The sequence below is a fragment of the Hemitrygon akajei genome, chromosome 24, assembly GCF_048418815.1.
Source record: "Hemitrygon akajei chromosome 24, sHemAka1.3, whole genome shotgun sequence".
Taxonomy (NCBI): domain Eukaryota; kingdom Metazoa; phylum Chordata; class Chondrichthyes; order Myliobatiformes; family Dasyatidae; genus Hemitrygon; species Hemitrygon akajei.
In genome coordinates this window covers 24,598,269-24,624,286 of record NC_133147.1, presented here as the reverse complement: position 1 = coordinate 24,624,286, position 26,018 = coordinate 24,598,269, and the positions used below count along the sequence as shown (strand labels likewise).

The 26,018-nt window shown below is 50.1% G+C and overlaps 1 protein-coding gene across 1 annotated transcript in view; it reads right to left on the bottom strand.

Moving 5' to 3' along the window:
• LOC140715643 (uncharacterized) overlaps nucleotides 1-24,775 on the bottom strand; it is a 37,575-nt gene extending 12,800 nt beyond the window's left edge. The window contains exons 1-3 of the mRNA XM_073028005.1: nucleotides 23,675-24,775; nucleotides 18,760-19,832; nucleotides 8,196-8,303 (exon numbers count right to left, since the gene is read on the bottom strand). Of these exons, the coding sequence (XP_072884106.1) occupies nucleotides 8,196-8,303; nucleotides 18,760-19,832; nucleotides 23,675-23,739 (1,246 nt within the window). The 5' untranslated portion in view covers nucleotides 23,740-24,775. The remainder of the gene's footprint in view (nucleotides 1-8,195; nucleotides 8,304-18,759; nucleotides 19,833-23,674) is intronic.
• Nucleotides 24,776-26,018: the final 1,243 nt, after the last annotated feature.

Here is a 26,018-nt window from a genome sequence, read left to right as displayed (position 1 = left end):
CGAGGCTGACTCGAGGGTTGAGGTGTGCGGGTGCAATGCAGAAGTGGTCAGAGCAAACTCAAGGTCAGCTCGAGTCGGAGTCGGAGGAGCCCGTCCACCTAAACCCGGAGCAAAGTCAAATCCATCTAAGTACCGAGACTATTCAGAAAGGTCGGGAGTGGCCTGGTATGTGGACAATTTAAACACCGGCAGACAGATAAACTGAAAAGGCAGAGTGTCTGGATGGAGGGCAAGGGTCAGGCCAATTCTGCTCACTCTTCCATGACGTTTACTCCTCTCTCTGTGGCACTAAGCCTATGAGCCTGCTCAGGCTCCATATCTGCAATCTCAGCTGCGATTTACTGAGGCTATGGGCCTACTCCAGCTGCTCCAAGTGCTCCTGCTTTTACTGTCTGCACCATTTGTGTTTTTTTTCCCTCAGCCTCTGTGTATCAGGTGTTGGTCTTTCTTAAGTTGGTTCTTTCGGGTTTCTTGTTTACTGGCTGCCAGGAAGCAAATGAATCTCAAGGTTGTATAATTTCTACATACTTTGATAATAAATGTACTTTGAATTCATGAGCCACAGAGCCTGGATAAGCTTAGGAGAATGGGGTTGAGAGGGATAATAAATCAGCCATGATGGAATGGCAGAGCAGATTTGATGGGCCGAGTGGCCTAATCGGGTACAAATGGCGTCGATAACTGGCCCTCTCCTCATTGCTACCATCAAGGACGTAGTACAGGAGCCTGAAGAGACCCACTCACTGTTATAGGAACAGCAAGAGTGACCCATGGACCAATGTTGCTGGGACGCAAGCCGGGGCCTGATCAGCCCTGGCTCGGTCGCCTGATGTTGAAAGACACAAAATACCCAATGACCCCACTGATGATGTGTCCCAGCACATCCTCGGACATATCTCAGCAGTAGGACATACACAACAGCAATGTTGAGGAGAGTACACTGCAGAGTGTTGGCGCGTGGCCAAGTAGTTAAGGCGTTTGTCTAATTATCTGAAGGTCACTAGTTCGAGCCTTGGCTGAGGCTTGCGTGTGGCACTTAACCACACATTGCTCTGTATGGGTCCTTCCCTTGGACAACATTGCTGGCGTAGAGAGGGGAGACTTGCAGCTTGGGCAACTGCCAGTCTTCGATAAAAAAAACCTTGCCCAGGCTTGTGCCCTGGTCTATTTAGACTAACGAGACACTCTGCAGACTCAAAAGCGAACCAAGCGACTGGACAAGACCAGTGTGGTCTACAAACTGAGGGGGGGGGGGGGGGCTGCAGCAAATATTACATCAGCCAAACCAGGAGAAAACTATCCACAAGGATATACTAATATCAACTGGCTGTAAAGTGGCCAACTCTCCCTAGCCTCTACCCATGATGATCGAGAGGGGCACAAATTCAACTGGGCATCAGTGCAAGCTAACATGTGGCATGCAAGAGAGTTCCTAGGAGTGTGGACTTCTGCAAATAATTTTGTGAACAGACATGTAGATCTCGATCCTCTTTATTAGCCGACGCAGGCAAAATTCCAGACCACAACGCACAGAGCTCGCCACACAACCAATCTGCGATTTCCTCTCCATTTCACATCATAGCTTACGATACAACCCGTGCCCGTAGCATGAGGAAACAGGCCCTTCGGCCCAACCTGTCCATGCCAACCACAATTCCCACCTAAGCCCGTTTGCCCGCATTTGTCCCATATCCTCTGAGGCTTTCAAATCCGTGTACCTGTCCAAGTGCCTTTTAAATATTGCTAATGTACAGTACTGTGCAAAAATCTTAGGCACATAGGATGCCTACATTAGAGACCCAAATCAGAATCAGTTTATCATCACTCACATACACCATGAAATTTGCTTTTTAGCAGCAATACATAAAATTACTACAGTACTGTGCAAAAGTCTTAGATATATAGGTACTGGGGTAACCAAGACTTTTGCACAGTTCTGTAGTATTGCACTGTGTAGTGTGTAGGCCTCCGTTAGTCTCGACTGACCATGGATTTGCACCTTGGAGAGTTTCCAGGGCGCAGGTCTGGACAAGGTTTATTTTTAAATGGAAGACCAGCAGTTGCCCAAGCTGCAAGTCTCCCCTCTCCACGCCACCGATGTTGTCCAAGGGAAGGGCATTAGGCCCCGTACAGCTTGGCACTGGTGTCGTCGCAGAGCAATGTGTGGTTAAGTGCCTTGCTCAAGGACACACACACAGCCTCAGCCAAGGCTCGAACTAGCAACCTTCAGATCACTAGACGAACGCCTTAACCACTTGGCCACGCTTGTACTGCACTGCTGCAAAAGAAAGAAATTTCATGACATGTGTGAGTGATGATAAACCTGATTCTGACAGGGGTCTCTGTTGTGGACTGAGAGTGGGAAGGAGTTGTCACACAGTTAGAAAAAGGGGGAGCGGGAAGGACCAGAGAGACATTCTGTAATGATCAATAAACCAATTGTTCGGAATCAAATTACCTTGCCTGGTGTCTCTGGGCTGGGTGTGTCTACACCCACCTCCCACCAGCCCCTGGCACTCCTCCTCTGCCACTGTCCCACACTCACCATTCCCAACATCTCATGCTCCCTATCAGATTTACAAACTACCTCTCCGTTCCACATTGTCAAATAAAGTACTGTGCAAACATCTTAGCTATATATATGTGCCCAAGACTTTTGCACAGTAGTGTACCTACCTCAACCAGTTTGTCTGGCAGCTCGGTCCATATTAAATGCTGTTACTGTACCTGCCTCTATTGCTTCCTTGTTCCACACAACCACCACCCTCCGCTGTGAGTAAATTGCCCCTCGCTCCTTTTTAAATCTCTTCTCCCTCATCTTAAACCTACACCCCTGGTTTTGGCTCCCTTTCCATGGGAATCCAATCACGATTCCATATAACTCGAATAGATTCTGCACACCTCTTGACTGGCAGATGCAATGTAAGGCACTAATGAGGCTTCACTTGAAGTATTGCAAGCAGTTTTGGGCCCCTTAGCTTAGAAAGGATACGCTGACTGCAGAGGATTCAAAGCAGGTTCATGAAGATTATTTACAGGATTGAATGGCTGCATTCACTGGAAATCAGAAGAATGAGGGGTGACCTAATTGAAACCTATCAAATGTTGATAGGCCTCGGTAGAGACGATGGGAAATCTAGGACCAGAGAACAGCCTCGGAATAGATAGGCATCCCTTTAGAGCAGCGATGAGGAGGAATTTCTTTAGCCTGAGGGTGGTGAATCTGTGGAATTTGTTGTCACAGTCGGCTGTCGAGGACAAGTCATTGGGTATATCGAAAGTGGAGGTTGCTAGCTTCTGCATTAGTAAGGGTGTCAAAGGTTACGGGGGAAAGGCAGGAGAATGGTGCTGAGAGGGTTAATAATCAGCCACGATGGAATTACACAGCAGACTCAATGGCCAATTTGCCTAATTCTGCTCCCATGTCTGGGTAATTATTGTTGGACACTTAAGCGAGAAGCCTCAGACACTGAGTACAAAAATAAATCTTTAACAAAACATTTTTAACTTAGTTGAACTATTGCAAAGCACCAGCACCATTATGCAATTAAACACATTAAATTCATTAGAAGTTAATTTGCTGTTTCTCCAAATTCCTACGTGATACAAATATTCTGAAATTATATTTGTGGTCATCCTCAAGCAGGCTATCGTAAACAAAAAAAAATTCTGAGGAAGCAGCACTTTTGAAAAACTTCGTTGTCCAGTGTAACCACCCGTAAAATATTTTGTTAATGATTTTCATTTGTACTCAGTGTCTGAGGCTTCTCGCTTAAGAGTCCAACAATAATTACCCAGCATTGATGGATTCCAATTTCCCTGGTATCTTTTCTCCATGACCACAATGTCCTGGTGAAACCTTTCACCATGCTCATCACTAATAGCACCAAGATTTGCAGGGAAGAAGTCTAAATGGGAATGCAGGAAATGAATCTTTAGTGACATGTTGCATTTCGTGGTTTTATATGCTTGAAGCATGCTTTCAACCAGCTGCATGTAGTTTGGTGCTCTGTAGATGCCGAGAAAAAATTTCAACAACTTCCTTGAATGCCTTCCATGTGATTTTCTCCAGTCCCACTGGAAATTCTTCAAATTGCCTGTCTGATTTGTGGACCAACAAAAATGCTTTCCTTAATCTTGGCATCAGTTATTCTGGGAAGCATCTGTCTCAAATACCAAGATCCTTTAAAGAAATGTTTGTGCCTGGTGATAGCAAATTCCATCCTTACAGTTCTGAAGCCAATAATTATTACTAAAACCTGTCCTGCCGTGCAGCAGCCGCACCACCTAAGCACGCCTGGACAAGATAGGAAACTTTCCAGCTGACATTGTAGGCAACATTTTAACTGACTTGAATTATGAATTGAAATAATAAATAAACATACATTTATTTTTAAAAATGCTGCACGATAGGGAAATTTCATGGTGATTTTCATGATCAGAAGCCCAAAATTCAGAAGATACAGCTAAAGGTATTCAGGAAGTAAAATCTTTGTTGTCCAGTGTAATTAAACAAAAGGATTATATACTGCCTACAGGAAAGATTATCACTAGCTGTAATAAAGTTCAGCATTCAAAGTAAATTTATTATCAAGGTACATAATACCTTATACCCCATATACAGCCCTGACATTCATTTCCTTGTGGACAAACTCAACAAATCTATAGAATAATAACCATAAGAGAATCAATGAAAGACCACCCGTCTAGGGCGTATAAGACAACAAACTATGCAAATACAAGAAGTAACGATAATATTAAATGAATTAGCAATAAATATCGAGAACATAAGATGAAGAGTCCTTGAAAGCGAGTCCATAGGTTGTGGGAACATTTCAATGACGGTGCGAGTGAAGTTATCCCCTTTGCTTCAAGAGCCTGGCGATTGAGGGGGAGTAACTGTTCCCAAACCTGGTGGTGCGAATCCTGAGGCTCGTGTACCTTCTACCTGACGGCAGCAGCGAGAAGGCAGAATGACCTGGGTGGTGGGGTTACCTGATGATGGATGCTGCTCTCCTACAAGGTTTCATACAGATGTGCTCAATGAGCTTTTGACCCGTGAAGAACTCAGCCATATCCACTACATTCCGTAGGATTTTTCAATCAAAGGGCATTGGTGTTCCCATACCAGGCCGGGATGCAGTCAATTCACTCTCCACTATGCATCTATAGAAGTTTGTCAAAGTTTTAGACGTCATGCTGAAGCTCTGCAAACTCCTAAGGAAGTAGAGGCGCTGCTGTGGTTTCTTCGTAATTGCACTACGTGCTGTTAAAAAAGTATGGGAGAACTTGTGTAAGGCCAAACTTCCACGAAACACTGCCGCGGATGGTGCCTACCTCAGCTGTGATAGAAAGTAGCAACCCCATCCCGTAAAAACCCAGAGCTACAGAAACGCCACAAGTAGCTCCAAAGACCTCATCCCTGGCAGAGGAAGGATCTTCACCGAGTAGACGTGTGAAGTGGTGTGGTGAAAGGAAAGGCACAGGGACAATCAGCCCAGAACTGAGGACTCTGACGAGCTGTTGTCAGTGGTCTATGAACCAGTAGAGATGACAGGCTGAGGAAGAAGACTTCCATCACCCAGGGAGCCCATTATCAAATTCAATGCACACAAAATGCCAATGAACCCAGCAAGTCAGGCAGCATCCGCTGAGGAGGGAAATAAACAGTCAAACGTTTCAGGCCCAGACCTCATGAAACATCGACTGTTTATACCTCTCCACAGGTGCCACCTGATTTGCTGAGTTCTGGCAGCGTGGTGTGTGCACTGCTCAAGACTTCCAGCATCTACAGAGTCTCTCTTGCACCCCTGCATCAATTTGCTCAGCGCAATATCCTTTCTAGATACATTGGCTTGGAATGACGTACACTCAATGTATCTCATAAAGTGGCTACAGGAGTGGAAGCCGGTTTAGACTTCTGCTACGGTGAGGAAGCGTACAGGAATGAGATGGATCAGCTGACTGGGTGCTGTCACAACGCCAGTACGAAAAACAAAATGACCGTGGACTTCAGAAAGGGTAAGACAAGGGACGCACACTGGTGTTCATCAAGGGATAAGCAGTGGGATGGGTGAGCAGTTCAAGCTCCTGGGTGTCAACATCTCTGAAGATCTAATGTGGAACCAACATATTGATATTCGGTCCACCTCCCACTCTACCCTTCCACAATCTCTGTCTCCATCTCTGTTATCTTTTATAAACCATGGTTATCTTGACACTTCTTCCCACCCCTCGCTCCTGTAAAAATGCTATTCCGTTTTCTCAGCTCCTTTGTCTCCAATTCATCTGTTGCTCCCAGGACACAGCTTTCCATTCCAGGACATCAGAGATGTCTTCTTCCTTCAAAGAACAGAGTTTCCCTCCCTCACCTGCATCTCCAGTTCCTAAACATCCATGCCCACCCCACTTTCCCAACAGCCTTAACACTGATAGGGTTCATCTCGTCCTTACCCACCACCCGGTGAGCCTCCGCATCCAACACATCATCCTCTGCAAGGGACGCACACTGGTGCTCGTCAAGGGGTCAGCAGTGGGAAGGGTGAGCAGTTCAAGCTCCTGGGTGTCAAAGGGAAACTACCACTGCACATCTTTACCTCTCCTCTTCTCCACTTTCTGCAAGGATCACTCCCTTCACAATTCCCTTTATCCATTCGCCCCTCCCCACCAATCTCCCTCCCGGCACTTACGCCTGCGAGTGACCTGCCCATACACCTCCTCCCTCCCCTCCATTCAGGGCCCCAAACTGCCCTTCCAGCTGAGACAACGCTTCACCCACGAATCAGCTGCAGTCATCTATTGTGTCTGGTACCTCCCGATGCGGCCTCCTTTCAGTGAGACCCATTGTAAATTGGGGGTGGGGCGGGGAACGCTTTATCGAGCACCTACGATCCATCCGCCAAGAACAAAACTTCCCGGTGGCCAAGCATTTTAATTCAAATTCCTATTCTGACATGTCAGTACATAGCCTCCTCTGTGCCAAGATGAGGCCACCCTTAGGGTGGAGGAACAACAACTTACATTCCATCTGGGTAGCCACAACCTGACAGTGTGAATATCAATTTCTCCTTCCAGTTTTAAAAAAAATCCCTTCCTCTATTCCCGACTCTGGCCTTTTACCTCTTCGTGCCTATCACTTTGCACTGTCCCCTCCTCCTTCCCTTTCTCCTATTGTCCACTGTGCTCTCCTATCAGATTCCTTCTCCAGCCCTTTACCTTTCCTACCTGCCTGGCTTCATCTACAACCTTCTAGCTATCCTCCTCCACCTTTTTTTTTACTCTGGTGTCTTCCCCCTTCCTTTCCAGTCCTTAAGAAGGGTCTCGCCCCAAAATGTCGACTGCTTATCCATTTCCATAGATGCTGCCTGACCTGTGTGTGTTGCTATTGATGGAATTACAAAGCAGGCACGAGTGCCGATATATTTAATCATGAGTTTGAGAACAATCGGTATGCCACCTAAGACTCTTGTAAATTACTAAACAGATCTACTGTGGGGAGCATTCTAATTGGCTGCATCACCGTCTGGCACAAGATCGGAAAAGGCTGCAGAAAGTTGCAAACTTAGCCAGCTCCATCATCGGCACTAGCCAGCCCAGCATCATGGACAACTTCAAACAGCAATGTATCAAAAAGGTGGCAACCAATCATTAAAGAACCCCCGTCACCCAGGACATGCCCCCTTCTGATTGCCTCAATCAGGTAGGAGGTACAGAAGCCTGAGGACACACACTCAAGAGATTCAGAAACAGCTTCTTCCCCTCTGTCATCAGATTTCTGAATGGGAAATGAACCCATGAACACTAAGTCACTTTTGTTTGCTCTCTTTTTATACTACTCATTTATGTTATATAAATATATATACACGCTTGCTGCAGTTTATAGTTTGAATTATGCATTGCATTGTACTGCTGCCATTAAGACAACTAATTTCACGGCATATGCTGGTGATATTAAACCAGATTCCGATTCTGCTCTCCTCCAGATCGCTGCAACTGGTGGGGACGGACGCACGGCCCCTTCATCCCACCCGGGCCATGAGCTCCGGCCCCCGGCACCCCCCACCTATCACAGTCCCCCGCTGTCCCTCACCTTTCCCGGGCTTCCCCGGCTTTCTCCGGTCCCCCGTCTACCCCGCCTGCCCCCACCTCCCCTCGACACCGGTTCTCTCCGGACCCTAGTCACCCCCGCCACCTACCCTGGTCCGGTGTCCGGCCGCGACCCCTGGCCTCAGGCCTCCGGCTGGTCCCGCGCCCCAGGCGCGCATGCGTGGGTGCCGGGGACCGGCATTCCCTTCGCAAGTAGGCTTGAGTGACGGCACGGAGGAGGCGGGGCTTATGTTAGCAGTGGTAGGGACGATGGGGCAGGGCTTTTCAAAATCAGAATCTGGTGTATATACATGTAATAGATACTTTATTCATCCCCATGGGGAAATTCAACATTTTTTCCAATGTCCCATACACTTGTTTTAGCAAAACTAATTAGATAAAATTACTCAGTAAAAATATAGATAGATAGATAGATAGATAGATACTTTATTCATCCCCATGGGGAAATTCAACTTTTTTTTTCCAATGTCCCATACACTTGCTGTATGATATGCATCTAAATCACTCTCTCAAAAAGCATTAATAATAGCTTTTAAAAAGTTCTTAAGTAGTTTACTTAGATACATTAAATACAATCAACCCCGGCACTTTAACATATCTTACTCCTGGCGGTTGAATTGTAAAGCCGAATGGCATTGGGGAGTATTGACCTCTTCATCCTGTCTGAGGAGCATTGCATCGATATCAACCTGTCGCTGAAACTGCTTCTCTGTCTCTGGATGGTGCTATGTAGAGGATGTTCAGGGTTTTCCATAATTGACCGTAGCCTACTCAGCGCCCTTCGCTCAGCTACCGATGTTATACTCTCCAGTACTTTGCCCACGACAGAGCCCGCCTTCCTTACCAGCTTATTAAGACGTGAAGCGTCCCTCTTCTTAATGCTGCCTCCCCAACACGCCACCACAAAGAAGAGGGCGCTCTCCACAACTGACCTATAGAACATCTTCAGCATCTCACTACAGACATTGAATGACGCCAACCTTCTAAGGAAGTACAGTCGACTCTGTGCCTTCCTGCACAAGGCATCTGTGTTGGCAGTCCAGTCTAGCTTCTCGTCTAACTGTACTCCCAGATACTTGTAGGTCTTAACCTGCTCCACACATTCTCCATTAATGATCACAGGCTCCATATGAGGCCTAGGTCTCCTAAAGTCCACCACCATCTCCTTGGTCTTGGTGATATTGAGACGCAGGTAGTTTGAGTTGCACCATATCACAAAGTCCTGTATCAGTTTCCTATACTCCTCCTCCTGTCCATTCCTGATACACCCCACTATGGCCGTGTCGTCAGCGAACTTCTGCACATGGCAGGACTCCGAGTTATATTGGAAGTCTGATGGAAGTCTAATGAAATGTGTTGTCCTTGCGGCAGCAGCACAATGCCGAGAATTACAGTAAGTATATATTAAGTAAATTAAATAAGTAGTGCAAAAATAGAAATTTTAAAAATAGTGAAATAGTGTTCATGAGTTCAATGTCCATTCAGAAATCTATGGCAGAAGGGAAGAAGCTGCTCTTGTATCGTTGAGTGTGAGCCTTCAGGGTCCTGTACCTTCTCCCTGATGGTAGCATTGAAATTGTTCTGGGTGATGGGGGCCCTTAATGATGGATGCCGCCTTTTTGAGGCAAGTGCCCGGTGTGGAGCTGATTAAGTTTCTAATTCTGCAGCTTATTCCGATCCTGTGCGATAGCGCCCCCTCCCTGCCTATACCAGCCGGTGATACAGACAGACAGGCATACTTTATTGATCCCGAGGGAAATTGGGTTTCGTTACAGCCGCACCAAGAATAGTGAAGAAATATTGCAATATAAAACCATAAATAATTAAATAATAATAAGTTAATCATGCCCAGTGGAAATAAGTCCAGGACCAGCCTGTTGGCTCAGAGTGTCTGACACTCCGAGGGAGGAGTTGTAAAGTTTGATGGTCACAGGTAGGAATGACTTCCTATGACGCTCAGTGTTACATCTCGGTGGAATGAGTCTCTGGCTGAATGTACTCCTGTGCCTAACCAGTACATTATGGAGTGGATGAGGGTCATTGTCCAAGATGGCATGCAACTTGGACAGCATCCTCTTTTCAGACACCACCATCAGAGAGTCCAGTTCCATCCCCACAACATCACTGGCCTTATGAATGAGTTTGTTGATTCTGTTAGTGTCTGCTACCCTCAGCCTGCTGCTCCAGCACACAACAGCAAACATGATAGCACTGGCCACCACAGCCTCGTAGAACATCCTCAACATCGTCCGGCAGATGTTAAAGGACATCAGTCTCCTCAGGAAATAGAGTCGGCTCTGACCTTTCTTGTAGACAGCCTCAGTGTTCTTTGACCAGTCCAGTTTATTGTCCATTCGTATCCCCAGGTATTTGTAATCCTCCACCATGTCCACACTGACCCCTTGGATGGAAAAACAGGGGTCACCGGTGCCTTAGCCCTCCTCAGGTCCACCACCAGCTCCTTAGTCTTTTTCACATTAATCTGTAGATGATTCTGCTCGCACCATGTGACAAAGTATCCCACCATAGCCCTGTACTCAGCCTCATTTACCTTGCTGATGCATCTAACTATGGCAGTCATCAGAAAACTTCTGAAGATGGCAACACTCTGTGTTGTAGTTGAAGCCAGTTAGAAAGTTCATCACGGTACACCGTTGAAACTTTCGAATATTTTCGGTGACATCCCAAATCTCCTCTAACTCCTAGTGAAATACAGCCGGTGCCGTCCCTTCTTGGCTGCAACGACATGCTGGGCCCAGGGGAGATCCTCAGAGATGTTCACACGCAGAAACTTCGAAGTTCCCCCTGATTAACAAAGGGGCGGGGCTTGTGTAACACGTGACGGTGTGGAAGAGGCGGTGCTGCTGTAACATGATTGACAGCGTCCAGGTGACGGCGTGGAAGACGGTAAACACGAGAAAATCTGTCGATGCTGGAAATTCAAACCAACACTCTCAAAATGCCTGCCCTCAGTTTTACTTGGTCCATTTCTCACACCTCTCTTCCGTTTCTCGATCTCCCTGACAACATCTCTAGATCAACTGGTATCTTTTAATAAACCCACTGACTCACACAGCCACGTGAACGATACCTCTTTTCACCTTGACACTTGTAAAAATGCCATTCCCTTTCCTCAGTTCCTTCGTCTCCGCCGTAACTGCCCTCTGAGTGAGGCTTTTCATTCAGAACAACTGTTATGTCCCTCTTCGGAGAGATGGGTTTTCCTTTCTCAGCCATCAACACCGCCCTCACCCGCATCCCTTCCATTTAGCGCACGTCTGCCGTCACCCTATCCTCTCGTCGCCACACCAGGGATAGGGTTCCTCTGGTCCTCACCTACCACCCCACTAGCTTCCCCGTCCAGTACATAATTCACCGTAACTTCCGACGTCTCCAATGGGATCCCACCTCATCTTTCCCTTCCCCACTTTCCGCAGGGATCTCCCCCTAGTCCACTCGTCCCTCCCCACTGATCTCCCTCCTGGCACGTATCCTTGCAAGCGGAACAAGTGCAACACCTCTTCCCTCACTACCACTCGGAGCCCCAAAAAAGCCCTTCCAGGTGAGGCGACACCTCACCTGTGAGTCTGTGAGGTCATCTACTGTATCTGGTGCTCCCGGTGTGGCCTCCTGTATATCGACGACACCCGGCGACGATTGGGAAACCGCTTCGAAGCGCACCTTCGCACCATCCGCCCAAAAAGGGAGATTTCCCGGTGGCCGCCCATTTCAATTCTACCTCCCATTCCCATTCCGACATCTCAGTCCGTGTGCTCCTGTACTGCCACGATGAGACCACACTCAGGCTGAGGAAGCCACGCCTCATATTCCGTCTGAGCAGCCTCCAACCTGATGGCATGAACGTCGATTTCTCGAACATCCGGTAATTGCTCCCTCCCTCCTACACCATTCCCCATTACTGTTTCCCTCCCTCACCTTATCTCCTTACCTGCTCATCACCTCCCTCTGGTGCTCCTCCCTTTTCCCATCCTCCCATGGTCTTCTGTCCTCTCCTAACAGACCTTTATCTCTTTCACCAATCAATTTCACACCTCTTCACTCCTCCTCCTCCTCCTCTCCCGGTTTCACCTATCACCCTCCAGCTTGTCCTTCCTCCCCTCCCCCCACCTTACTCTTTTCCCCCTCCTTTCCAGTCTCGGGCCGAAACATCAACTGTTTACTGTTTTCCATAGATGCTGCCTGGCCTGCCGAGTTACTCCAGCATTTCGCGTATCAGAAAAGGCAGGGCTTCTGTAATGTGAGCGACAGCGCCGGGGGGGTGGGGGGGGTGGCGGGAACTCCCCCTCGGCTCAAGGACAGCTTCTACCCCGCTGTCATAAGACTATTGAATGGTTCCCTCGTATAAGATGGACTCTTGACCTCACAGTCCATCTCACTAGGGTGGGTTAGTAAGTTTGCTGATGACACAGAAGTTGGGGGTGTTGTGGAGGGTTGTCAACGGTTACGGGGGGGGGGGGGGAACATCGATAGGATGCAGAACTGGGCTAAGAAATGGCAGTTGGAGTTCAACCCAGATAAGTGTGAAGTGTATTTTGGTAGGTCAAATTTGAAGACAGAATACAACATAAATGGTAAGACTCTTGGCAGTGTGGAAGATCTGCGAGATCTTGGGGTCTATGTCAATGGAACGCTCAAAGCTGCTGCACAGTTTGACAGTGTTGTTAAGAAGGCATATGGTGTGTTGCCATTCATCAACCATGGGACTGAGTTCAAGAGCCATGAGGTAATATTACAGCTATACAAGACCTTGGTCAGACCCCACTTGGAGTACTGTGCTCAGTTCTGGTCACCTCACTACAGGAAGGATGTGGATATTATAGAGAGAGTGCAGAGGAGATTTACAAGGATGTTGCCTGGATTGGGGAGCATGCCTTATGAGAATAGTTTGAGTGAACTCGGCCTTTTCTCCTTGGACTGACGGAGGATGAGAGGTGACCTGATAGAGGTGTATAAAATGATGAGATGTATTGATCGTGTGGATAGCCAGCGGCTTTTTTTCCAGGTCTGAAATGGCTAACATGAGGAGGCATAGTTTTAAGGTGCTCGGAAGCAGGTACAGAGGGGACGTCGGGGGTAAGTTTTCCACACAGAGAGCGGTGAGTGCATGGAATGTACTGCCAGCAATGGTGGGAGAGGCGGATTACATTTAAGAGACTCTTAGATAGGTGCATGGAGCTTAGAAAGATAGAGGGCTTTGTGGCAGGGTAATTCTAGGCAGTTTCTAGAGTAGTTACATGGTTGGCACAACATTGTGGGCCGAATGTAGACTTCCACGTTCTGTGTTGTGATCTTTCACTTTATTGTGAAACTCCGCAGCACTTTATCTGTAGCTGTTACACCTTCTTCTGCATTCTGTTATTGTATTGCCTTCTTCTACTTCAGTGCACTGTGTAAACAGCTAGCAAGCTTTCCACTGCATCGCGGTACCTGTGACAATAATAAACCAATTCCAATTCATCCTCAAAGTAAATTTATTATCAAATTACGTACAGAACATGTCAATGACCACTTTATTAGATGCACATGTTTACCTGCGTATCTCTTCTGCTGCTGTTGCCCCATCCACCTCAAGGTTAGCGGTGTTGTGCCTTCTCTGCACGGCACTGTTGTAACGAGTGGTTATCTGAGTTACTGTCATCCCTCTCAGCTTGAATCAGTCTGGTCATTCCCATCTAACCTCTCTCGTTAACGAAGCGTTTTCACCCGCAGAACCGCCACTCTTTTTTTCTCGCTTTTCTCACCACTCTCTGTAAGCTCGTTGCGTGAAAAGCCGAGGAGGTGAGCGGTTTCTGCATACTCCAACCACCCCATCTGTCACCAGCAGTCATCCCACAGTCAGAGTCACTTAGATCGCATTTCTTTAACTGAGATACGGTGCGGAATAGGTTCTTCCGGCCCGTTCAGCCGTGCCGCCCGGCAATCCCCCGATTTTATCCTAGCCTAATTACGGGGCAACTTACACGGTGTTTGACAGATCAGAGCCTTCCTCCGTCTGCACTGCCGTTGTGATGTGTCATCACCTTCCGCCAGCTCCGCCGCTGAGGTCTTGTTTGGATCGTTCTGTCTGGAACCTCACCCTTCACCTTTACCCTCTTGGCTGACTCTACCTTGAACTAAGCACCAGATGGCACCATTCTTGACACCTCAGGAAACTCACGGGCCTCTCCACCATGGCAAGATGACCATCCTTGGAGAAGTTTTTTTTAGAAATACAGGTAGTAACAGGCCCTCCCTGCCCGATTACACCCGTGCGACAAATTAACCTATGAATCCGTAATGACTTTAATTTGTGGGAGGAAACTGGAGCACACGGAGGGAACGTGCCGACACGGGGGAAAAGATACAAACTCCTTACAGTCAGCAGAAGTACTTGAACTGGGGTTGCTGGTGCTCATACCATTACGCCATTAACTACGCCACCATACCACCACCTTGGTCCTCCTCCTCCCTAGCAGGAAACGGAAGATTTCAAGACATCTGTCAGTGATAATAAATCTGATTATCATTCTGTGATCTCGTGACTGCGGAGGCTCATCACCAGATGCTCGAACGCCAACAGGGATGCTGTCATTTCCCGTCCAGCTCTGACGTGTTCGGTGGACCTTCCCGGATACCTGCCTGGCTGATTAACCGGCGGGACCGAGCTGGGGTAGAGATGAGAATCTGCCTGTGCGTATCTGTGTGGCTGCAGCAGCATCAGATCCGGAGTAACGATTATTTCGTTCTCCTTTACACTTAGCACAGGAACAGGCCGTTCGGCCCACAATGTGCTGCTGAACCAGCTAAAAAGCAAATCAAAAACACCCAAATACTAACCCCTCCTACCTACACAATGTCCATACCCCTCCATCTTCCTCGAGTGTATGTGCCTACCCAAACATCTCTTAAAAGCCTCCAAAGTATTTGCCTTCAGCACCATACCAGGCATCACCACTCTCTGGGTAAAAAGCCTACCGCTCGCCTTCAACGCATGCCCTCTGGTATTGGACATTTCAACCCCGGGGAAACAGATACTCTCTGTCCACTCTATAATCCTGTAAACCTCTCTCAGAACTCCCCCTCAGCCTTCGACACTCCAGAGAAAACAACCCAACTTTAACCAAAGATAGCACATGCCCTCTAACCCAGGCAGCATCCTGGTGAACCTCTTCTGCGCCCCCTCCAAACCCTCAACAGCCTTCCTACAGTGCAGCAGCCACAACTGTATGCAGTACTCCAAATGTGGCCTAACCCAAGTTTTATATAGTTGCAATATAACCTTTGAACTCAGTGCCTCGACTAATTTTTTTTTAAAATCACAAGTCTTCTTAACCACTTTATCGAACTGTGTAGCCACTTTCAAGGAGCTATGGACTTGGCTCCTTTATCTCTCTGCTCAGGAACACCATTAAAGACCTTGTCCTTAATAGTGTACTGTTTCTTTGCATTTGAGCTGCAACACCTCACGTTTATCTGGGTTAAATTCCATCTGCCATTGCTCAGCCCATATCTGCAACTGATCTATATTGTGTTGTATTCTTTGCCTGTCTTCTACACCATCCACAACTCCACCAACCTTGGTGTCACCTGCAAATGTACTAATCCACCCATCTACATTTTCATCCAGGTCATTTGTATACATCACAAACAGGAGGAGTCCGAGCACGGAGCCGTGCAGAACTCTACTAATTACAGACCTCCAGCTCGAATACGTCCCTTTAACCACTATCCTCTGTCTTCTGTTTGCAAGCCAGTTCGGAATCCACACAACCAATTCGCCGCAGATCCCGTGCACCCTAATCTTCAGGATTAGCCTTCCATGAGGGACTTTGTTGAACGCCTTACTAAAAATCCATGCAGACAACATCCACTGCCCTACCTTCATCCGTCGCCCTCGTCACAATTGTGTAATGGAAGTGATTTTAAACAATCCTGAATGATTTAATTAGAGGTACAATGCTAAATATGCCCTTCCGTTCCTTTGAAGCTGCACCACCCAACAATCCCTCACAACTTCCCAACCTAATCATGGGACGATTTACAATGACCAATTCCCCTACAACCACTTAGAACGCTGGAGGAACTCAGCAGGACAGGCAGCAACATGGAAAGGAGTAAACTGTCAACGTTTGGGACCCAGACCTGAGTCCTGATGACGTTTTGGGCCAAGACTCTTCAACAGGACTCAGGTTTTGGCCCGAAACATCGACAGTGTACCATAGATGTTGCCTGTTCTGCTGAGTTCCTCCAGCATTGTGATAGTGTGTATGTGTGTGTGTGTGTGTGTGTGTGTGTGTGTGTGTGTGTGTGTGTGTGTGTGTGTGTGTGTGTGTGTGTGTGAGAGAGAGAGAGAGAGAGAGAGAGAGAGAGAGAGAGACACACACACACACTTTGGACTTCCAGCCTCTGCAGATTTTCTCGTGCTTGTGAACTTACTAACCAGTATACCTTTGGAGTGTGGTAGGACACAGGAGCACCCAAAGGATACCCATACATTCCAAGGGGAGAACGTTACAGAAGACGCCAGGCTGGAACTCCGAACTCCGCCAGCCCGAGCTGTAATAGCGTCACAGCGGTAGCGTAGTGGTTCGCACAACGCTTCCGAGTACAGTTCCCACTGCTGTCTGTGAGGAGTTGGTACGCTCTCCCCATGGATGCGTGGGTTTCCTCCTGGTGCTCCGGTTTCCACCCACACTCCAAAGAAATACTGGTTGGTTGGTTCATCGGTCATTGCAAATTGTCCCAGGATTAGGCTAGGGTTAAATCAGTTTTCTGGGCAGCACGGCTGGAAGGGCCTACTCCATGTTGTTTCTCAATAAATAAATATATAATCGCTATGCAGCCGCCATCAAGGAATGAATTCGTAGCCTGTCCAAGCTCTTCCTATAATTCAGACACTTATGTCCCAGCACCATGGCGTGGTCCCACCAACCCTCTTGCTTTCTAAGTCCTGCAGCGGGGAAATCCCTTGAGCAGGATAAGGAAACCATCCATCCCAAATCAAAGGTTCAAAGGTCCAACTTAATGTCGGAGGAATGTATGCAATATACATTTTTCTTCACAAACATCCACGAAAAGAGGAGTGCCCCAAAGAATTAATGACAGTCCCAAAGCTCCCCCTCAGCTCCCCTCCCTCCTGTGTGTAAGCGGCAGCAGGTAACAATCCCTCCCCCACCCCCCCCACCGGCAAAAAAAAGCATTGGCACTCACCACCGAGCTCTCAAGAGCGAGCAAAGCAACAGCAAAGACATAGACTTGCAGTTACCCCAAAGACTTCGCTTTTCACCCGGTACAGTATACGACATACCACAGACTCTCTCTCTCTCTCTCCCCCTAATAAGGGAGAAGGTGTCTCCGTTTTCCCAGCGAGCGGGGTGACATAACAAAGAACTCGCTGGTTTACGATGACAGAAGTCCGTTACGCCGCCTTTCTCGAGCCCTGTCCCAGAAGATCGCGAAGATCTCGAGTCTTCAGGCGCGCAGCCACAGATATCCCGACTCCCCCGGTGGCACAGAAAGGGAGAGACAGAGAAGCTTCACAGCCCCGTAGGAGAACACCAACCTCCAGCAATGGAAAAAAAAGCCACTGAAGTTAACGGGTGCAGCCCAATCCATCACAGGAAAAGCCCTCCCCAACACTGACCACATTTACAAGGAGTGCTGCCACAAGGAAGCAACATCCATAATTAAGGACCCCCACAATCCTCTTCTCCATCAGGATAAAGGTACAGGAGCCTTAGGTCCCACACCACAAGTCCCAGGAAGCATTATTACCCTTCCCCATCAGGCTCCTGAACTGGCACGGTTAATTTCACTCACCTCCACTCTGACCTGCATCTCCTTACTGACTCACTTTCAAGGACTCTTTACAACTCTTGTTCTCAGAATTATCTTTTATTTGTACAGTTTGTCTTTTCCATGTTGGTCGTCTGTCAGTCTTGGTCTGCTTGTAGTTTTTTTTTTTCCCATAAATTTTATTGTATTGGTTTTCTGTTCCTGTAAACGTCTGCAAGAAAGTGACCTCAAGGTAGTGCATGGTGGCACACTGTATGTGTAACTGGATTATAAATTTACTTTGTGGAGAGAGGGAAAGAAATAGAAAGAGAGTAAAAGAGAAGGAAAGAGACAGGGGGAGAAAGAGAGGAGGAGGGAGAGGGAGAAATGGAGGGGGAGGGAAGGGAGAGAGGCTGAAATGGAGTGGGAGGGGAAGGGACGAGAGAGGGAGAGTGAAATGGAGTGGAAGGGGAAGGGAGAGGGAGAAGCAGAAATGGAGTGGGAGGGGGAGGGAGAGGCAGAAATGGAGGGGAGGGGGAGAGGTTGAAATTTAGGGGAGGGGAAGGGAGAGGGAGAGGCAAAAATGGATTGGGAGTGGGAGGGGGAGAGGGAGAGGCAGAAATGGAGGGGAGGGGAAGGGAGAGGGAGAGGCAGAAATGGAGGGAAGGGGAAGGGAGAGGGAGAATCTGAAATGGAGGGGAGGGAAAGGGAGAGGGAGAGGCAGAAATGGATTGGGAGGGGAAGGGAGAGGGAGAGGCTGAAATGGAGGGGTGGAAGGGAGAGGGAGAGGCAGAAATGGAGGGGAGGAGGAGAACGGGAGGGAGAGAGAGATAGAGATCATGGTGAAGCATCTTTACTTCAGTCACTTGTATCAGAGGGATACCAGACAATGGATTCCACCGGACGAGGATGACAACAGGTTCGGGGCCATTTTCAGGTGCAGGAGTGTGTGGCCTGGTGCTTGAGCAAGGAGGAAGAGCAGGTGAAGGCCTTGGCGCAATGCGAGCACTTGTAGGGCCGCTCGCCGGTGTGCACCCGCTGGTGGATGTGCAGGTGGTAGGAACGGCTGAAGCGGCGGGTGCAGTAGGGGCAGGCGAAGGGCCGCTCGCCGGTGTGCACCCGCCGGGTGTGTCTCCAGCTGCGACGGGTAGTCGAACTGCTTGGCGCATTCTGGGCAGGTGAAGGGGCGCCCGGCGCCGTGCGTGGCCCGGTGCGCCTCCAGCTTGCGCATGTACTTGAAGCCGCGGCTGCACTGTGAGCAGATGAAGGGCCCGTGCAGCTCGGCGCGGTGGACGCGGCCGTGGGTGAGCAGGTTGGACGAGCAGGCGAAGCGCCTGGGGCAGGACGGGCAGGCGAAGGGCCGCTCGCCGGTGTGGACGCGCCGGTGCACCTGCAGATACGAGGGGCAGGAGAAGCGCTTGGGGCAGGACGGGCAGGCGAAGGGCCGCTCGCCGGTGTGACTGCGCTGGTGCTTCAGCAGGCGGGAGGAGCAGGCGAAGGCCTTGCCGCAGGCCGGGCACCCGAAGGGCCGCTCACCGGTGTGGGCCCGCTCGTGAGCCCGCAGGTGGGAGCGGCTGGCGAAAGCCTTGCTGCAGGCCAGGCAACGGAAGGGCCGGAGGGGCTCCCCATCCCCTTCCAGTTCCACCACCACCTCAGCCCCCTCCGGGCCGGTGTCAGGGCCCGGGAGGGGAGGCAGTTCGGGAAGGGCCTCCTTCGTCCCGCCGCTGTGGATCCGTCGGTGCGTCCGCAGGTTGGACAACTGGCTGAAGGCTCGGCCGCACTCGGGACAGGCGAAAGGCCGCTCGCCGGTGTGGCTGCGCCGGTGGATCTCCAGGGAGGACGGCCGGTGGAAGGCCTTGCCGCAGTCGGCGCAGCGGTAGGCCCGCTCCTCGCTGGGCTCCGGGTGCCCTCCGTCCGAGCTCCTGGCCAGTGCCCCCTCCATCCCTGGCGACCTGCGGGCAGGGGAGCGGGACGTTGGTTAATCGGGGAGGGAAAATAAGAACTCCCCACTCCCATTACCCCCCCCCCCCAAATCCGCAGGATCCACTCTTCGAAGGCATCACTCAGTACAGAACTTTCCCCAGCACAATGCTTCTCCCCTCCCAGAGCCCCTTGAATCAGCGTGAGTAACTTCACTCACAACTCACAAAGGTGAGGCCCTTGCTGAGGACAGAACGCTCTGCCTCAGAGAGGAGATGGTCAGAGGGGATTATGGATGAGAACTGGGATCAGAGTGGGAGGGTTGTGTCTGAGCAGAAGGATGGTATGGGATGGGGTGAGAGGAAGATGGAGTCTCCGAGGACCCGGGAGCTGCAGGTGCGACACCTGAGAGAGATGGGATTGCGGAGTGGCGGTGGGGGAAGGGGAGACAGAGGGTTCTAGTGGTGGCATGTGAATTCTCCAACTTCCAGTAAATCCCTCCCTCTCCCTTCCCCCATCCCACTTTCACTCTGCCTCCTCTTCCAGCTGCCTTACACCTCCCTCATGATTCCACCTCCTTCTACGACCCATAGTGCTTTTCCCTTACATTCCTTCGTCACCTTTCCTGCCTATCCTCTCCCTCACCCCTTGATCTTTCACCTTACTGGTTTTTCACCTGGCACCTACCAGCCTTCTCCTTCCCACCCTCCCCCCACCTTCTTTATAGGGCCCCTGCCCCCTCCCTGACGATGGGTCTCGGCCCAAAACGTTGACTGTTCATTTCCACGGATGCTGCCTGACCTGCTGAGTTCCTCCAGCGTGTTTCACCTATCACCTTGTGTTTCTCTCTCTCTCTCCCCTCCCTCCCAGCCTTTTAAATCTACTCCTCAGCTTTTTTTTCTCCAGTCCTGCCGAAGGGTTTCCGCCTGAAACATCGACTGTACTCATTTCCATAGATGCTGCCTGGCCTGCTGAGTTTCTCCAGCATTCTGTGTGTACAACACACAAACATCAATACTGAATGCACCATTTAAACAATCACAGTTTAGTATGTGAACCTCTGGGGTAATGCCTTCTACCAAAGCTATTTGGAGTCAGGTGTTTCAATCAATGAGATAAAAGGTGGACAGCTTGCAATCACTGAGGGAACAGTGAATTCAAATTGTATCAAGACGTTTTACAGGAGAATGTCAGGGTAGCAGTCCATCACCTGAAGCTTAATGGAAGTTGCAAGATGCAACAAGACAATGATCCAAAACACAAGAGTAAATCTGGAACAGAATGGCTTAAAAAGAGGACATTTCCTGTATTGGAATGGCCAAGTCAGAGTCCAGACCTTAACCCAACTGAGATGCTGTGACATGACCTGAAGAGGGCTGTTCATGGAAGAAATATTGATGACCTGAAAGTTTTGTATGGAGGAATGGTCTAAAATTTCTCCTTGCCATTGTGCAAGTCTGATCAGCAGCTACAGGAAACGTTTGGTGGAGGTTATTGCTGCTAAAGGAAGTTCTACCAGTTATTCAATACAAGGGTTTACATATTTTTTCCAGCCTGGACAGTGAATGATTTAACAATGTGTTCAATGAAGACATGAAAAGTACAATTGTTTGTGTGTTATTAGTTTGGGCGGATTATGTTTGTCTATCATTGTGAAGATCAGACCACATTTTAGGAGTAATTAATGCAGAAAACCAGGTAACTACAAAGGGTTCACAAACTTTATAAACTTAAGAAACTTTGTAATATATATCAGCCACAAAGCAACAAATTTCATAACATATGCCAGTGATATTAAACTTGATTTTGTTTCTGTGCTCTAGTGTCCTCCCAGAGTCGAAAGACATATTGGTGAGTAGGTTAATTAGTCATTGTAAATTGTCCTGTGGTTAGGGTTAAATAGGTGGGTTATCTGACAGTGGCTCTTTGGGCTGGAAGGACCTCTTCCAAGCTGTATTCCCGAATAAATAAATAGGGAAAACTTCCCTGAGAAACACGGATTTCCCAAGACTTGCACAGCCCAACCTGCAAATACCCACCTGAGCTCCCATTTGCCCGTATCTGACCTATATCCCTCAAAATCTTTCCTATCTCTGTCCCTGTCTACTTAAATTCTTTAATTATACCCATCCCTGGCAGCTCGTACCATATCCCCACCACCATCTGGGTGGAATAAGTTGACCTTTAAATCTCTCCCCTCTCACCTCAAACCTCGAGTTTTAGACTCCCCTACCCCGGGGGTAAGAAACTGTGACCATCCACCTTCTCTACATCCCATGGGCTTTTAAAGGCTCTATAAGGTCACCCCTCAGCCTCCTTCATTCCAGGGAAAACAGTCCCAGCCTGTCCAGCCTCTTCTTATAACTCAATCCCTCCAGTCCCAGGAACATCCTGGAAAATCTTTCCTGCCCCCTCTCCAGCTTAATGACATCCTTCCTATAGCTGGGCGACCAGAACTGCTCACAATATTCGGAGTGCGGCCTCACCGACGTCTTCTACAGGTATAACGGGACGTCCCAACTCCGGTACTCAGTGCCCCGACCCATTAAGGCCAGTGTGCCAAACACCTTCCTCACCACCCCATCTGCCTGTGACACTAGAGAAAATTACAATTCAAACAGGAACCATTCAGTCCCTTTTATCTCTGCTACCCTTCTGTAAAACAATTCTCCTGCTCCTTTCAACGTAGCCCATGGTATTACAGGAAAGATTCCAGGATGGACGGAGCATTGGCTGATTGGCAGGAGGGAAAGAGTGGGAATAAAGGAGGCCTTTTCCAGTCGGCTGCCGGTGACCAACGGTGTTCAGTGGGTGTCAGTGTGGGGACTGCTTTTTTATGTTGTGCGTCAATGATTCGGATGATGGAATTGATGGCTTTGTGACCAAGATTGCAAATGATACAAAGATGGGTGGGCAGGTAGTGTTGAGGAAGCAGAAGGACTGGGACAGGAGAATGGAAGAATGAAGTGACGGATGGAATAGTGTCGGGAGGTGCATGGTCATACATTTTGGGCAGAAGGAATAAAAGCTTAGACTATATTCTAAAGGGGGAAAATATTCAAAAATCCAAGGTGCTAAGGGACTTGGGAGGCCACGTGTAGGATTCTCTAAAGGTCAACTTGCAGGTTGAGATGATGTTTGCATTCATTTCGAGAGGACAGAGGACCAGGATATAAAAACAAGGCTGTAATGCTATAAGACACTGGTGAGGTCTCACTTGTGAGCAGCTTTGGCCCCTTTATTTAAGAAAGGATACGCTGACATTGGAGAAGGTTCAGAGGAGGTTCACCAGAATGATTCCAGGAATTAAATGGTCAACATAGGGAGCCGGGGGAATTATGGCTGTTGGCCTTTACTCGCTGGTTTAGGAGAATGGGGGGGGGGGGGGGAGGGAGAAAAACCACATTGAAATCTATTGAATATTGAAAGGCCTGGATAGAGTGGACCTGGAGAGGATCTTTCCTATAGTGGGGTAGTCTAGATGAGAGGGCACAGCCCCAGAATGGAGTGCCCGTCCACTCAGAACAGAGACTAGGAGGAATTTATTTACCCAGGTGAGGATGAATCTGTAGAATTCATTGTGGAGGGTCCAGTCATTGGGTATATTTGAAAACAGAGGTTGAGAGGTTCTTGATTAGCTAGGGTGTCAAAGATTACGGGGAGAAGGCAGGAGAATGGGTTTGAGAGGGATAATAATTCAGCCGTGATGGAATGGCAGCAGCAGACTCGATGGGCCAAATGGTCTGTTCCTAGGTCATATGATGGAACCTGCTTTCCAGTGCCCAGAGGCCAGCGCCAAACGATGGGCGAGGAGGCAGTTGGGCGGGGGTTTTAAGTAAGCAGATCAGACCAGAATGGTCCTGGTTTAACGCACCACAGGTGAATTATCAGACCGCTAGGCTTCTCAGCGAGCGACGTATCTGCGGAGCTGCCGAACATTTGCGGGAGGACTCACAGCGCTGGTGCAGATAAAGCTTCCGATGATAAACCAGACGAGAATCGAGAGAGGCGCTGCTGGAATGAAGCGGCTATAGTCGAATAGCTGCAGATTGAAGGCTGCCTTAGGGAACCAGACTGACCGGGAGCGCGGCTCTTGTCGAAGCAGGACGGGGTCTCACGCCTATGCCGCCGTCTCCACCGGCTTGCTGCGGCTTCTGCTGATGCTGCTGGAATGAGTTCCAGCCACCGCCGTTTCCACTGCGCGCTCTTGCTGCTGGTGGTGCTGGAGCTGCTGGTGATGAGGCCGAGCGGTGTGCTAAAAGCAGCTGGTTAGCCCGGGTGTTTCTACTTGTGGCCTGCTGGCCAGGGCTCCGCAGCCGCTGCTGGTGTGGCCGAACGGTGCTGGTGCAGCTGGGGGACTCCCGTAGCTGCTGCTGGTGTGGTTGTGGGCTGCTGGTCCAATGGTGGTGGTGAAGGGCCAAGCCTCGAGCGGGTGCTGCTGCTGGTGTCAGGTTTTTCTGCTGCTGCAGCTGGGCGGCCTTCTGGCCATGACTCCCGCGGCTCCAGTCGCTACCGGTGAAGCCGAGGGATGCTGCTGGTCACCGGTGGAGCAGGCCGCTGGCGACGGGCGTTGCTGCTGGGGCTGCTGGTCTATGAGCTGCTGCCCGGTAGAGCCGGGGGGCAGGTGGTGAGAGAGCTCAAGGTGCTGCTGGGGAGCTGCACGAAGAGCAGAACTGCTGCTGGTTTACTCGTGCAGAGATGCTGTTGGGAATCTGGAGTGGGTGCTGGGCCAGCTGGGAGGTCAGACGCTGCAGTGTTGTTGGCGTACAGGCTGCTGTATCACGAACTGGAACTGCTGTGGTGCAGGGGCTGTGAGAACTGAAGCGCTACTGGAACTGCTGGTTTACCAACTGGACCTGCACGGACTGCCAGTGACCACTGCGCTTCCGAGGACGGTCGGGAAGGACTCGCACTTTTCACCCCTCCCCCAGCTATCCGGGCTCGGACACAGACAAAGGAAGCCGCTCTCATCACCGACCTCCCCCCGGCGTCCATTGGCTGGCGCTGCTGCGCTTCCGGGTAAACTCTGCCTCGCGATTGGTGCAGGTTAAAGCGGCTGACAGTTTCATCAGCTGACAGTACCAGTGGTGGGGGGGGAGAGAGGGGGGAGGGGAGGGGGAGAGGGGGGAGAGAGGGGAGGGGAGGGGGGGAGGGGGGAGGGGGGAGAGAGGGGAAGGGGGAGGGGGAGGAGAGAGGGGGGAGGGGAGGAGAGGGGGAAGGGGAGGGGAGGAGAGGGGGAAGGGGAGGGGAGGAATGGGGGAAGGGGGAGGGGAGGAATGGGGGAAGGGGGAGGGGAGGAATGGGGAGAGGGAAGGGGAGGAAGAGGGGAGGGAAGGGAGGGGGAAGAGGGGGAGGGAAGTGAGGGGGAGGGGAAGGGGAGGAGGAGAGGGTAATGGATGGGTGGTGGAGGGGAGGTTTTGGGTGTTGGAGAGGGAAAGGGAAGGGGTGAGTGGTGGAGAGGGAAAGGGAAGGGTGAGTGGTGGAGAGGGGGGGAAGGGGTGGAAAGGGTGGGGGGAGAGAGGGGTGGGAGGAGAGAGGAGAGGGGGAGAGAGGGGAGGGGGAAGGAGGTGAGGGAGAGAGAGGGGAGGAGGGGGGGAGAGAGGGGAGGAGGGAAGGGAGGAATGGGGAGAGGAGGAGGGGAGAGGGAAGGGGAGGAAGAGGGGAGGGAAGGGAGGGAAGAGGGGGAGGGGAAGAGGGAGGGGAAGGGGAGGAGGAGAGGGGAGGGGAATGGATGGGTGGTGGAGGGGAGGTTTGGGTGTTGGAGAGGGAAAGGGAAGGGTGAGTGGTGGAGAGGGGGGAAGGGGTGGAAAGGGTGGGTGGTGGAGAGGGGGAAGGGGATGGTGGGGGAAGGAAGGTGGAGAGGGAGTGGAAAGGGAGGGATGCGATGAAAGGGGAATGGTGGAGGAGAAGGGAATGGTGGGGGTAGAACGGGAGAGGAAAGAGTGCGAGTGTGGAGAGGGCAAGGTAGGTGGATGAAGGAAGCGATGGTGAAGAGGGGAGGGATGAGAGGAAAGGGAGAGAGCGTGAGGGGGAGTGGTGATTGTGGAGCGAAATGGTAGATAGGTGGGTTTGTCAGTGGGAAGAGAGGGATGGGTAGGGGGTAAAAAGGGCAGCAATGAGAAAGGGAAGAGGGGATATAGGAGAGGAAGTGGGTGTGTGGGAGGATGGAAGGAGGACTGTGGTGGGGTAAGATGGGGCAAATTGTGGGAGAAGGAAGC